Source organism: Chrysemys picta, chromosome 5, assembly GCF_011386835.1.
Source record: "Chrysemys picta bellii isolate R12L10 chromosome 5, ASM1138683v2, whole genome shotgun sequence".
In the NCBI taxonomy this organism is placed as follows: Eukaryota; Metazoa; Chordata; order Testudines; family Emydidae; genus Chrysemys; species Chrysemys picta.
Genome location: NC_088795.1, coordinates 96,350,682 through 96,364,977, shown reverse-complemented (window position 1 = coordinate 96,364,977; position 14,296 = coordinate 96,350,682). Strand labels below are relative to the sequence as shown.

Below are 14,296 nucleotides of genomic sequence, written 5' to 3'. Positions count from 1 at the left end.
CCAAGGTACTTGAAACAGATGATCCAAATGATTATGCATTTAAAACATTACCTGGAGGAGGAGAAGAGGCTTAAGAAACTGGATGGGTTGGATAAGGGCCAAGTGAACAGAGAGCAACTGGATTGTCTACTTTCCTGTTAACCTCTTATGGAAAGTATGTACTTCCTGAGTTGTTCAGGCAACCACAGTCCCTCTTTCCTAAAAGCGTATCCTACAGCTTCAGAAGTTTTCTGTGTTTATACATAGTACACATTTTAAATGTGCTCTTAAAAGTTTAAGAACTTAAAGCATTCACTCCACTCCTATGAGGATTATTTATATGCCAGTGTTCACAGTTCAACTGTTTTTTGCTGTAACCGGATTAAGAGTCCAGTAATTTATTTTGGGCATACATAATTTTTTTTGCATTCTACAGCAAAGGCAGATGAAAAGTTCCCCTTCCCCCCACCCATGTACTTTCAAAAAAAACATTAGACATCAAGTATGGAAGATTGCGGCCCAAAAGGTGAGGTTTTTGGAAAGTTATGAATGAGTGAAAAGAGGATGAGGGGCTACCATTAGAACTAGCTGCTCCAGTTGTAAACAATAATGCAGATGTTACTGTGCTATAGTTTGATGTATAGTACCAAATTTTACAAAAATGACTCAGTGTTGGAGATGGTGAAAGAATGGTAGGTAAGCGAAACAAATAGGATAGTCATTTTTGAAACATATCTATTGAAGCCCCGAAAAGAGTTAATAATCAGACCACCAGGATTCAGGAACTCCTAATGACTAATCCTGGAAGACATTGCCTTTCCTCTGTGGCCTGAAGTGAGACTTCTGTCTCCCCATGTATAAGTTGAGGTTGTAAGTTTAACACGATTAAGAATATTTCAAAAAATTACATACACAAAGAAGCAGTAAATTATAGTGTAACTGATCAGAGTAATTAAGAAAAAGTATGAACACATTCATATACACAATGTTTATATGTTTGTAAGTGACAAGATTATTAATCAAGAGCTATGCTAACTAGTGCATTGAGTCAAAGGAAGCAGTTTTAGTATTCAGTATGTTCAGGCAATCTTGACTAGAATTCTAGATTACAAAGACTAATGATAAAAACTACATTCAAAGAAGTTCAATGCTGATATGGACTAAATTTACTTTTTCAACAAATAGCCAAAATATACACATAACAGAGCATTGAGATACTCATAATTTAAGTCAAAAAGTAATCTACCAATGATATTGTGGTAAAAAGAAAACCCAGTGGCTTTTGGAAATCCCAAAGCGTGGCCTTTCTTAAGTTGACAATGTCCATGGAATTGTGCGTTTGGAAGAAAAAAACACTTTCAATTAAAGTTAAAAAGCCAGCAGCCCAGATCTCATGGACACCTCAAAATAGTAAGTGTTCATGCCCTGGAGAGAAAGAGGTTCAAAAAAATAAACCAACTTCAATTTCTATCTACCATAACATTAACACTGGGAAAATGACTACAGTAATTTCTTATCCTCAACATCCATAGCCTAATCAGTAAGAGAACAATACAACAAACCTGATTGCTGTGAAACAGCCTTTGTTACAAGCAGCAATTTACATCATAAGTATAATTTTAAAAAGGCACTCACTGAAAGTGCATTAAGGATCAAACAAACAAGGTAGTGTAATTAGTGCTAAGAAAACAGCTTTAAACTAAATATACTCGATCTAATTATTGACATACAAAACCAACATAGGAATCTCACTAGATTACATAGTAGGCAAAATGTCTTCATAAATGATTGCAAAGGCTTGAATAATACATTTGGGCCTTAGCAACTTCAAAATTCTGGTTTACTGAACAATGCATGACAAATAAGTCAAATGGAAAAATACAGCAAACCATAGCAGAAGCAGTAGCTTGAAATGATTTGGAATTAACCATCAAATTTTCTATAACCTGAATTTCATTTTCCAGTGTTTCTGAAATCAATGAGTTACAGCAACAAGCTATGTCCTGTAAAGCAGAGCTGGCTCCAGCTTTTCTGCTGCCCCAAGCAGCGAAGCAGGAAAAAAGATAAAGCCGATCGGCTGCAGCTCAATCGTCAGCGGTAATTCGGCGGCGGGTCCTTCGTTCCCTCTCTTCCACTTCGGCGGCAGCTCTAAGAGGAAGAGAGGGACTGAGGGACCCGCCGCCAAATTGCCGCAGAAGACCCAGACATGCCGCCCCTTTCCATTGGCCGCCCCAAGCACCTGCTTCCTGGATCTGGCCCTGCTGTAAAGTCATGTTTCCAAGATGCTGCTGTTGAAGAACACATGGCTAATAGATTACATGCAAAGAAAGTTTACACGAGAGACATAATGAAGGATTCTGTACTTTGCTTCTTGCATGAAAGGAACGCAGCTAAGCCTCTTAGCCACAGTATTATATTATATTCAAATACAGAGTTCAGCATTTCATATTTGAATATGGCAACTATTTTCAATTGTACATGGTGCACTTGGAGACTAGGATTTAACCCCCAGTCATTTTTAACCTATTCTGTTTCAATTCAGTGCTCACCTTTGAAGTATTTCACAGTTTTAACTCTTAGTTCTAAAGTAGCATCTTCATCACATACAAAGATAGTGCGGGGGTGCTGCTGGAAAGCAGAAACTGTCCACATATGATTGACCCCTTCTTCAATTGCCTTGTACAAAGCAAAAGCTTTATGGGCACCTGTTATGAGAATCATAACCTGGAAGATGAACCAAAAAAAAACCAACACACAAAAAAGAGTGAGTTTTCCATTTACCTTAAATTCTCAAATCAGTTTTTAATTACTAGTTAGATAATGGAAGCCTACAATATTTAAACATCTTAAGATGAACAGTTCTTTAACTTGCACTCTACCGAAAACCTACAACTTTTCAGAGAAAAATATACCATCATATTTTAACATGCCCATCATCATATCTAATATCCAAGCACTAACATGTTCCCACTTGACTCCACATTATGAGATGTCAGCCGAAAAAGGTGATACCTAATAGTCAAGAACTGCCAGAAGTTCCGCATTCAAGATGACACATCTACACACGTAGATATCATACAATGTAACATTGAATTATCCAGAGTATTCAGTATTATTATTACTGTAGTGCTTAGTGAAAGTCAGAAAGTATGCCAGAAAACTCCTTTCGTTTATACTTTCATGCAATAGCCCCTAACTATAGAGTTACTAAAGGTGACCTGTAAAAGCTAAAATATCAAGTTCTAGTAACTTTACCAGTAATGTACTTATTGTCTCAGTAAGCCAGTCCAAGAAGACATTCAGAACATAATCTGACAACACTTACTTTACATTCCATAGATGGTTGTACAAATCTTCCTTATAATAAAAATCTTACAGTATTTTTATATAAAATAAAACCAGATGGGGCTTTTAAAAAAAATACAGAAGCTATACACGGGATTAGTTTAGTCATCACTGAAATAGCCACCTCTGGGAAGAAACAGTAACAGCAGCACAGGAAACCTAAGCAACAGTTTCAGAGTGGTTAATTCTGTAACTCCCTATTAAAATTACAGGATGAATTTAGGTGGACAATATGAATAAGAATATGGCTAAGACATTTCGATTTTTTTTAAATGAAGAATTCTACAGGTTCTATAGTCACTATAAGTGATCAGGATCTCTCTTTTAAATCTCATCTGAAAGAGATCTCCAAAAGTACAGTGGTCTGTACAGGTAAATTTGACGAGTTATACATGTTGACACACTTATTCTGCTGTAAGTGTGGTACTTTTTGTGTAGTACAAACATGTTCTAAAGCAACATAAGCTAAACTGAAAAAATCCCAGAATACCATAATGTGTCATGGGGTGATGCCAATATAATTATATTGGTTTAAATTCACCCTGAGATAACACAGAAAACACGTTCCCCACATATGCAAATCAATGCTGGGTAACTGGTTCAGAAGTGGTTTGGAAGAGCAGAGTATTATTGGTATTAACATTTAAGAAGTCTGAAAAATCAGGCACTATTAAAACGGATCCTTTACTCCCTATGGGCCTTCTCAACGGACCATCTAAATGCTTAGACTGATATTTTTGCCATGTTTACGCAGTAAGGAATGAGCACTACATTTCACCATTAAGAAATGTATCCATTCGTAGCATTCTAAAGAAGCCACAAAAACTTGTAATAATTGCTTACTACCAGATGCCCAGTTTAAGTAAATCTCTAATTAATTAAAAAAAAAAAAGTATTGAAATTTAGTTGCAGATTCAGTAATATACTGTTAACTGGTGATTAATTCATTTCAAGATCCTTCACATTAGCTCTATGATAATCAAATGACAAAAAGTAACGTTGAGTGTAATTATACTGATGAAGCTTTGCCGTAGCATCCTGAATATAGACACATGCAAATTAAATTAACAATGAGTTCTTACTTCTCTAGCATCCATCACTGTTCCGACACCAACAGTTAGTGCCATAGTTGGCACTTTAGATAAGTCTCCATCAAAGTATTTAGCATTTGCCAAAATGGTATCCATTGCTAAAGTCTTTAACCTTGTTCTTGAAGCCAAACTTGATCCTGGTTCATTGAAAGCAATGTGGCCATCTGGACCAATGCCTTAACAAGACAAAAAAAGAGTCAATTTGATAAGGCTACAAATATTGTAAGCAAAGATTCATGGTAGAGTTTCCCTACTTATTAATGAAAAAAATAAGGCAAGAGTGAGAACTAGTATACTATTAAATTAGTTATTAAAATTTGGACACTAAATTCTATAATTTCAGGTTCAAACTGATTCTCCATGTTAGTAGTAGGAACCTCCCTTTCTTAAACTGTCTGCTTCAAAATGAAATACATTTTTAGATATGTTTTGGATGTGCTGACATAAAGGGATTCAATACATGTATTAACACCATGACAAGCGATCATTGCTAGAGTGTTTTCTCATACCTCCGACAAACAGATCAATTCCCCCAGCTTCTTCAATTTTTTTTTCAAATGCATCACACTCTGCCTGTAGGTCTGGAGCATTCCCATCAAGGATGTGAGCATTATTAGGATCTATGTCAATATGCTTAAAGAAATTATTCCACATATAAGAATGGTAACTCTCTGGATGATTTCTTGGAAGCCCTGGAAACAACATTTAAAGCGAAATGTAAATGGATTTTACTAAAGTTAAGCTTGCAGATTGACATGAAAACATATGGTGGACAAGAAATATGCAGTGAATTTCTTAAATTCTGTCTCACCGGATCAAATAAACCGAAGCATTTTATAGACTGGATATGATTCTCTATTTCCATGCACCTTGTGTATACAACAGTGCCAAGTGGACAGTGTTTTACACTCACTTTGCACAGGCATACATGATGATACAAAATATAAGACGGGAAAATTTGGCCCAATAATCTGTTCCTAAGTACCTTTCATAAGAAAGTTTCAAAACACTTCAAACATTGAATTTAGCCTCAACATCCACTTAAATTGGGTAAGTATTATTTTGATTTTGCAGATGAAGATCTTGAGGCAGTGAGGTTAAAGAGACTTGTCTAGCATTACACAAAACTTGCAGCAGAGGCGTGAATGTCATAACTCTCAGTCCTGTGCTTTATTCAAAAACAAGACGCTGATTTATAGTTTTAATGCAGAAAAAAATGGAAACAGGTCGTATTTCTTAAAATTTGAAACATAACTTACCTACATATTCATCCATATTGAAAGTTTTTACATATTTAAAAGAAAGGTCTCCATTCTTGTGATATTCTATCAGTTTTTTGTAGCATCCTAAAGGTGTGCTCCCTGTATAAAATAAGCTTATTATTCTGATGTTTTGTATGCCAGTAAGACATTTTTAGATGCATTTGCAAAGTTATAAAGCATAAACTCTTCACAAGTCAAATTACGCTACCATGTTAGTTTGTAAACCCAGTGTCAATTATATATTTAAAGTTGTGTTAAACTTCATCCTTCTCCCCAGGGGGAAAAAAAAAACCTGAGTTTTTTTTCACTTTTCTAAACTATGGCACACAGAAATATTTACAAGAACATAACATTTAAAGTTTGACTTAGGCATGTCTGAACTTTTATGCAATTATGTACCTATCTAATTTCTAAGACACCTATCGCTGTGGTTAACTAGGAACCAAACATATTCTGTAGTTACTGAATTACATGAGTTTACAACACAAAACTTATTACCTGTTGGTAAGCCAAGCGTAAAATATCTTCCCTGACTTGGTTTGAATTGGATAATACGATTACAAATATACTTTGCTGCCCATTCACTTGCCAAATCATAGTCATCAAGAATTACCAGTCTCATTGTGATGGTGAACAGCTTACAGGAAAAAAAAGGAGGAAAAACATTGAAACAGTTTTATTAGTCTCATAACATGAAAAGTAGAACAAAAATTTAGGTAGGGTTAGTTTACCCTTAGATGTTACTTTAGAAGACTGTGCAGATCCAGCTTCACATTTCTAGAATATAATGCATGTTTTTATGTATTTACGCATTCAGTCAATGACTTTAGCAGGGATTTCAAGTCATCTGTCTTCCCTCAGGTTCCAGTTGGGCAACAAATTGCAACATTTAGGGTCACTGAAAAGGCTACAGAAGACCAGGAAACAAAACTTGATCAGTAAACATAACCTATTGGTCCATTAATTAAAAAAAACAAACCTACTCCAAAGGGCAAAATTGTGAAAGAGTAAGAGAATAAAAGGATAGACACTTTCCTTTTGAAAGATAGTACTCTAGATCCCAACATTTTAAAGACTTACACCTTGATCTTGCAAACACTTACAGTTTTATGAATTAATACTTCCAATGAACTCAAATGAGTTCAAGGGGACAACTCACACATAAATGCTTGCAGGATTAGAGACTTAATCTGTCCCCCCAATGGAAAATGGGGGCATGGCCAGTAGCTTCTTTTATGATTATCTGAGAAAGCAAAAAAATCAAGAATTGCATAGCGTTGTCAGTACAAAGTGAGCTATCTTACCTTTAAGTAATTTTTACAAAGAATTTTTTTTGAGAACTTCTTGTTCTTCCATAACTGGTTGAACTTGAGTGCCTGAAGTTAACTAAGAAGTGATATCAATGACAGGAAGTGGAAACAAAAGACTGGCAGGTTTAATCATAATTATATCATTAAGGTATATGGTTCGGGACTATTTAGAAAAGCTGGACAAGCACAAGTCCATGGGGCTGGATGCGCTGCCTCCGAGGGTGCAAAGGAATTGGCGGATGTGATTCCAGAGCCATTAGCCATTATCTTTGAAAACTCATGGCGATCAGGGGAGGTCCCGGATGACTGGAAAAAGTCTAATGTAGTGCCCCATCTTTAAAAAAGGGAAGGAGGAGGATCCGGGGAACTACAGGCCAGTCAGTCTCCCCTCAGTCCCTGAAAAAATCATGGAGCAGGTCCTCAAGGAATCAATTCTGAAGCACTTAGAGGAAAGTGATCGGGAACAGTCAGCATGGATTCACCAAGGGCAAGACTATCCTAATTGCCTTCTATGACGAGATAACTGGCTCTGTGGATGAGGGGAAAGCAGTGGATGTGTTATTCCTTGACTTTAGCAAAGCTTTTGATACAGTCTCCCACAGTATTCTTGCCGGCAAGTTAAAGAAGTACAGGTTGGATCAATGGACTGTAAAGTGGATAGAAAGCTGGCTAAATCATTGGGCTCAACAGGTAGTGATCAATGGCTCCATATCTAGTTGGCAGCTGGTATCAAGCGGAGTGCCCCAAAGGACAGTCCTGGGGCTGGTTTTGTTCAATATCTTCATTAATGATCTGGAGGATGGCATGGACTGCACCCTCAGCAAGTTTGCAGATGACACTAAACTGGGAGGAGTGTTAGATACGTTGGAGGGTAGGGATAGCATACAGCGGGACCTAGACAAATTAGAGGATTGAGCCAAAAGAAGTCTGATGAGGTTCAACAAGGACAAGTGCAGAGTCCTGCTCTTAGGATGGAAGAATCCCATGCACTACTACAGACTAGGGACCGAATGGCTAGGCAGCAGTTCTGCAGAAAAAGACCTAGGGGTTACAGTGGACGAGAAGCTGGATATGAGTCAACCCTTGTTTCCAAGAAGGCTAATGGCACTTTGGGCTGTATAAGTAGGGGCATTGCCAGCAGACTGAGGGATGTGATCATTCCCCTCTATTTGACACTGGTGAGGCCTCATCTGGAGTACTGTGTCCAGTTTTGGGCCCCACACTACAAGAAGGATGTGGAAAAATTGGGAAGAGTCCAGCGGAGGGCAAAACAAATGATTAGGGGGCTGGAGCACATGACTTATGAGGAGAGGCTGAGGGAACTCTGATTGTTTAGTCTGCAGAAGAGAAGAATGAGGGGGGATTGGATAGCTGCTTTCAATTACCTGAAAGGGGGTTCCAAAGAGGATGGATCTAGACTGTTCTCAGTGGTAGCAGATGACAGAACAAGGAATAATGGTCTCAAGTTGCAGTGGGGGAGGTTTAAGGTTGGATATTAGGAAAAACGTTTTCACTAGGAGGGTGGTGAAGCACTGGAATGGGTTACCTAGGGAGGTGGTAGAACCTTCCTTAGCAGTTTTTAAGGTCAGGCTTGACAAAGCTCTGGCTGGGATGATTTAGTGGGGGATTGGTCCTGCTTTGAGCAGGGGGTTGGAGTAGGTGACCTCCTGAAGTCCCTTCCAACCTTGATATTCTATTCAGGTCCAACAGCACATGATCTGCTAAAGAGAGAAAATCTTTATCCCACTGGAAAGATAAGAAGTGAAGGTGTGTCACAAGATACTAGACTTCAAAAGTATATCACCTTTTTCTCTGTAGCAGTGTTTTCTGGCATTGGTCCAGGACTGAATATAGTAAGTCCTGGATTTCGAACAAATGTAAGTTTTAATCCATAACTAACATACACAGATATTCTTGTCTGATTTGAGGAAGAGGTCATGCCTGGAAGAAGACAACATGATGTAATTACACCTCTAACACTTCTGAGTAAGCGACTGTTCCTTATACCAGGTAAGGACAAACGCCCTACCAGGCATAGTGGCTGAGTGGTTATGCTGCTGAAAGTTGTGGGTTTGAGTCTTGCTCACCCTCACACTGAAAGGCCACCTCCAGCTCACCCTACTGTAAAATGGGTACCTGACCCCAGGTTAGGGCAGTCAAAGATGGTCAGACATGATACTAGCTACATCACTCCCCGTGTACAGTTGGTTACAAAACTGGTGTGCCTCAATTGTGTCAGGCTACTGAGCCATGTACTCTGGGGAATTCTGATTATCGCCAAACCCACTAACTATAGACTACTTGCATTCACTTAACAGTCAGGCTCTGAGATGTCAGAGGTAGTACAGAATGTACTGAAGAGCTTGTATATTAATTTCTCCTAAAAAAAATCATATGGAAAAGCTTCTACGGATGCACTACCTGGAAGTTCTATATAGCTTTAGCAAACCATTCTGGTCACCCAAATTCAAGACAGATTAATTTAAAATGACACAGGTGCAGAGAAAGGCTACTAAGGAAGATCGGGGAATGGAGATCCTATCTTCTGAAGATGACCAAAAGAGCTTGGGCTTTGTAGCAAAAAACGAAGGCTGAGAGGAGGTATGATTATGGTCTATAAATTCTCCCTATCATTGAGGGAGAAGAGATATTTAACAGCAATGTTGGCACAAGAATACATATGAACTGTGAGGTTCTGGAAAAGCACTCTAATGAAGGGGGCACAAACAACTTAGCTAGTTGTAAAATGGAGCTTGATATATTTATGAATGGGATTATATAACAGGATTGCCTATGAGAGCAAGAGACTGGACTCAAAGACCCAAGAGGCCCCTTCCAATCACATATCCCTAAACCAGGAACTACCTATATTGATCTCTATATATGTATCACACTAGAAATGGTGAACAGAAAATGAGATTGTTCAAGTAACATAGGTAGGTAGTGATGTAGAATTTTCTATGCGTGCAACAATATAGGTCACTGACAGAAAATACCAAAATGTTTACTATTTCTTTTTAAGTTTTAGAATATCAATGAATACCACCGATAGATTAGGGACCAGATAGGAAGAAATGTTTATGCTCACACCATCAATTCCCGCCAGCCACTCATTAGTACTCATGAAAACATACATTGCTTGTGACAATGAGGTACCAAAACTTCTTAGTAAATTCACTTAGTCAATTAGTCAGTCCTGTTTGTACCAAACCAAGAGATGGCTGAAGTAACACATACACAGAAAGTTAACCCCTCCTTCAACATAAAACTCAAGAAAGTTCAAGACCTTTGTGGAGCAGGAACCACGGTTGGCAAACCACAGTGTAATACGGAAACACACCTGGCAGACTGGAATCCTTCAGGGTGGATTGATTTAAATCAGCACTTTAAATCAAGCGGAAAGCCTCCATTTAAAAAAAAAAAAATCTTTTCCATTTGTATGTCAATTATTTTCTAATGAAAAGTGCATTCGCACTGGTTGATATAATTATGTTCAATATAATCAAAATATGTTGATTTAAAAACTAAATAAAACCTTTATACTAATTTCATATATCTTTTTGTTACCTCAGGAGGATATACTATAACTATGTACATTTAAGCAATTATATAGCTTAATATTTTCAGATTCTTAACTGTACATTTTTAGAGTTAGAAAATGGTGAATGATATATTGCTTTTTTACTTGATAATTAACTTTATGCTCGTAATGTGTGTCAAGCTGCATTAGGATGGTAACTGGAATGTAATTAAACCCACATCATATACAATTTATTTTTATTAAACAAAACCAACTTATATTTTGGATACATAAACTTCTCTTATCAAAACACATTTAACAACTAAATAATTTATTAAAGGAACAGAGGGATTAACGATAGACATGACTAGGGAAAATGGCACCTGGGCAAACTTGTATTTTGGTACCTATGGCACTTGCATTCACTTAACAGTCAGGCTGTGAGCTGTCAGAGATAGTACAGCATGTACCCATCAGCCCTGCTGCTTCACCGGGCTTCCCCCCCGGTTCCCAAGCCCTGCCGCCTCCCCCAACATTGCCCCGAGCTCCATTCCGTAGCCTCAAACCCCATGCACTCCAGCTCTTTGTCTCTTGACCACAGCACCTGGGCAGTCGCTCACCCACAAGGCCAGTCCTGGCTGTAGACTGTATATTATACGGATTTCACATCAGCCCAAGAAAATGTTCAAATATGCTTAAGTCAGTGATTTTCAACCTTTTTTCATTTGTGAACCCCTAAGAAATTTTGGATGGAGATGCAGAATCATTTGGAAATCTTAGACATAGTCTGCAGACCCCAGGGGGTCCACGGACCACAGTTTGAAAACCACTGTCCTAATTGAAAGTTACGTGAGCTTAAGTTCCTAGATGCCTAAGTCTCTTGAAAATGAAAGTATCAGAGGGGTAGCCGTGTTAGTCTGAATCTTTAAAAAGCAACAGAGGGTCCTGTGACTAACAGACTAACAGAAGTATTGGAGCATAAGCTTTCGTGGGTGAATGCCCACTTCATCAGACACAAGACATTCACCCACGAAAGCTTATGCTCCAATACTTCTGTCATAACTATAAAGGGAAGGGTAACATCCCTCCTGTGTAAAGTACTATAAAATCCCTCCTGGCCAGAGACTCCAAAATCCTTTTACCTGTAAAGGGTTAAGAAGCTCAGGTAACCTGGCTGACACCTGACCCAGAGGACCAATAAGGGGACAAGATACTTTCAAATCTTGTTGGGGGGAAGAAGACTTTTGTTTGTGCTCTTTGTTTTGGGGGTTTTTTGCTCTTGGGACTCAGAGGGACCAGACATCAATCCAGGTTCTCCAAATCTTTCTGAACAAGTCTCATATTTCAAACTTGTAAGTAAATATCCAGGCAAGGCGTGTTAGTTTTTAAATCTCTGTTTTCTCAACTTGTAAATGTACCTTTTTGCTAGAGTGTTTATCTCTGTTTGCTGTAACTTTGAACCTAAGACTAGAGGGGATTCCTCTGGGCTCTTTAAGTTTGATTACCCTGTAAAGTTATTTTCCATCCTGATTTTACAGAGATGATTTTTACCTTTTTCTTTAATTAAAAGCCTTCTTTTTAAGAACCTGATTGATTTCTCCTTGTTTTAAGATCCAAGGGGTTTGGATCTTGATCCACCAGGGAATTGGTGATGAGTCTCTCAAGGCTACCCAGGGAAGGGAATTAGCACTTTGGGAGTGGTGGCAGTGGACCAGATCTAAGCTGGTAGTTAAGCTTAGAAGTTTTCATGCAGGCCCCCACATTTGTATCCTAAAGTTCAGAGTGGGGAAGCAGCCTTGACAACTTCTGTTAGTCTTAAAGGTGCCACAGGACCCTCTGTTGCCTTGAAAATGAAACAGTATCCTAAATTACTTAGTCTGTCCTTCAAACTTTTAAAACTAATAGTTCTCGTCCCCTCCCTCCTTGTTTTTATTCATAGACTGGAAGAGAAAGACATGTCTCCCTGCTTAGAATATTTTCTTCATTTGGACTAATTAATTCATTCTGTGCCTGGAGAAGAGGCTACTTCTGTCAAAAGCTGGTTTAGCACTTCCACAAATTCTGCTTTTGCACTGCAATATTTTATTTGTTTAGAGACAGAGAGAGGTGGTTGAGAAATTAGTGAATTTCTGTTTGTATCGCTGTGTATGTATGCAAGGAGACAGAGGAAGGCCATTTACTTGAATACCCAGAACCACCCAAAAGCAAGGGCTGGCAGTTACCAGGAAAATCTGTGTTTTTCCATGAGCTGGAAACTTTCCACAATGGGTGGAATTATAAATATTCATAACTTGATAATTGAGTCAATCAGAGCTCAGGTAGTGAGAAGCTATAAAATGGGAGTATGAAACCGCCAAGGTGAGTTCAGTGAATGACCCTGATGAGATACAAGATGGTCTCTGGAGAGACAGACCAGGTTCCAATGCCTGTTATGCCTTTGCAGGTCTCTTGCACCCAGTAGTACAGTTCCTGGGTCCCCTACAAGATGAAGCCCTTCATACAGTACGTAGCCTATTGTGCCATATTTATGAAGTTTGACCTCAAAATAAATGTTTTCCTCCCTCACTCTTCTTTTATACAGACAGGAAGCCTTTAACTAAGTTTTTGATAGAAACCCATGGATTCAGCATAGTTTTTTTATTTATTTAAGTGTTTTAAGAGATCATGATTAGTTTAGGCCTTAACATAATTTTACATTAAATTCAAATTTCATTGTAAACAGATTTTTAACAAGAAAAATCTAATTTAAATAAAAAAACTGATTTAAATTTTAAGTCTATTCCCTCCCCCCAAAAAATCAGTTTGTACCCAAACTGGAATCTTTAGCCTCAAAGAAAGGAACATTGTCTTATTCAGCAATGTAAGCTGGGTACCTAGGCCTGTACTCCAATGGCACCATAGCCTCACACCCCAACTACAGCCCTCCTTCCCTGACCAATATCCCCCCATTACCCAACTACACCCACACTTCCCTCGGTCCTAGACCAACACCCCCATGCCCCCTGCGACCCACCACAGCCCCCTCCGACCAAAGTTACCGCCCTCAACCACCACCACCACCACCAATAACTCCTTCCATTACCCACCCCAGCACCGCTCGATCTTAGACCGATCCTTCCTCCTTCTCTCCCCCCCACAGCCCCAGCCACCTACCGCTTCCCCTCTGACCCCCATCACCCCTCCCAGCGCCGGCCCGGTCCGGCCCACGGCCCAGCCGCGGGGGCTGCACTCACGGAGAACAGGAACCCCGCTACTAGACAAGAACGCGCCCCCGGCGGGCGAGCAGGGCCCCCAGGAACAGAACTAACCGAGCTGAGAGCGAAACTGAACCGACTTCAATTCAAGCTGAAGCGGGAGTGTGACCCGGAAACATATGGGAAGGACCGGAAGTGACTGAGAGAGCAGCGACGCGCATGCGCTGAAGTGACTATATCAAAGGGAGACCCGCGCCTGCGCAGGCATCTCAGTTTAGTAGAGCAGCGAGAGGACATGCTGTAGAGCGTGTGCGTGCGTGCGGGCGGGCGGGCGCCGGCCGGATGGATGGATGGATGGATGTCGGCCAAGTCCTTGTAGCCGCAGCGCAGGGGGCGGGGGCCCCGAACTGAATGCTCCATGAGAGCTCTAGAGCGGGCCGGCTGGCTTCAGAGGGGAGGAGGTTGGGTCCTTATATCCGAGATCGGGAGGGACAACGGCCGTGTTCTGGGGGAAGGCCTAAGCCGTAGGAAAAAGTTTCCCAAATAAGCCCCTGCTATAGGCCCGCGCGCGGCCTGGGGGAGCAATGGGCTGAGG

The 14,296-nt window shown here is 39.7% G+C and overlaps 1 protein-coding gene across 10 annotated transcripts in view; it reads right to left on the bottom strand.

Moving 5' to 3' along the window:
- The window catches only part of GNPDA2 (glucosamine-6-phosphate deaminase 2), a 29,348-nt gene extending 15,412 nt beyond the window's left edge, over nt 1–13,936 (bottom strand). For 2 of the 10 annotated variants that reach the window (XM_005300620.5, XM_065596911.1), the window contains exons 1-6: nt 13,816–13,936; nt 6,176–6,314; nt 5,675–5,776; nt 4,925–5,107; nt 4,407–4,591; nt 2,529–2,703 (exon numbers count right to left, since the gene is read on the bottom strand). In XM_005300620.5, the coding sequence (XP_005300677.1) occupies nt 2,529–2,703; nt 4,407–4,591; nt 4,925–5,107; nt 5,675–5,776; nt 6,176–6,299 (769 nt within the window). In that variant the 5' untranslated portion in view covers nt 6,300–6,314; nt 13,816–13,936. Of the gene's footprint in view, nt 1–2,528; nt 2,704–4,406; nt 4,592–4,924; nt 5,108–5,674; nt 5,777–6,175; nt 6,334–6,408; nt 6,585–13,660 lie in introns of those variants that run through there. The other 8 variants (XR_010601477.1, XM_024107250.3, XM_065596910.1 and 5 more) reach the window with 8 other exon arrangements.
- Nucleotides 13,937–14,296: the final 360 nt, after the last annotated feature.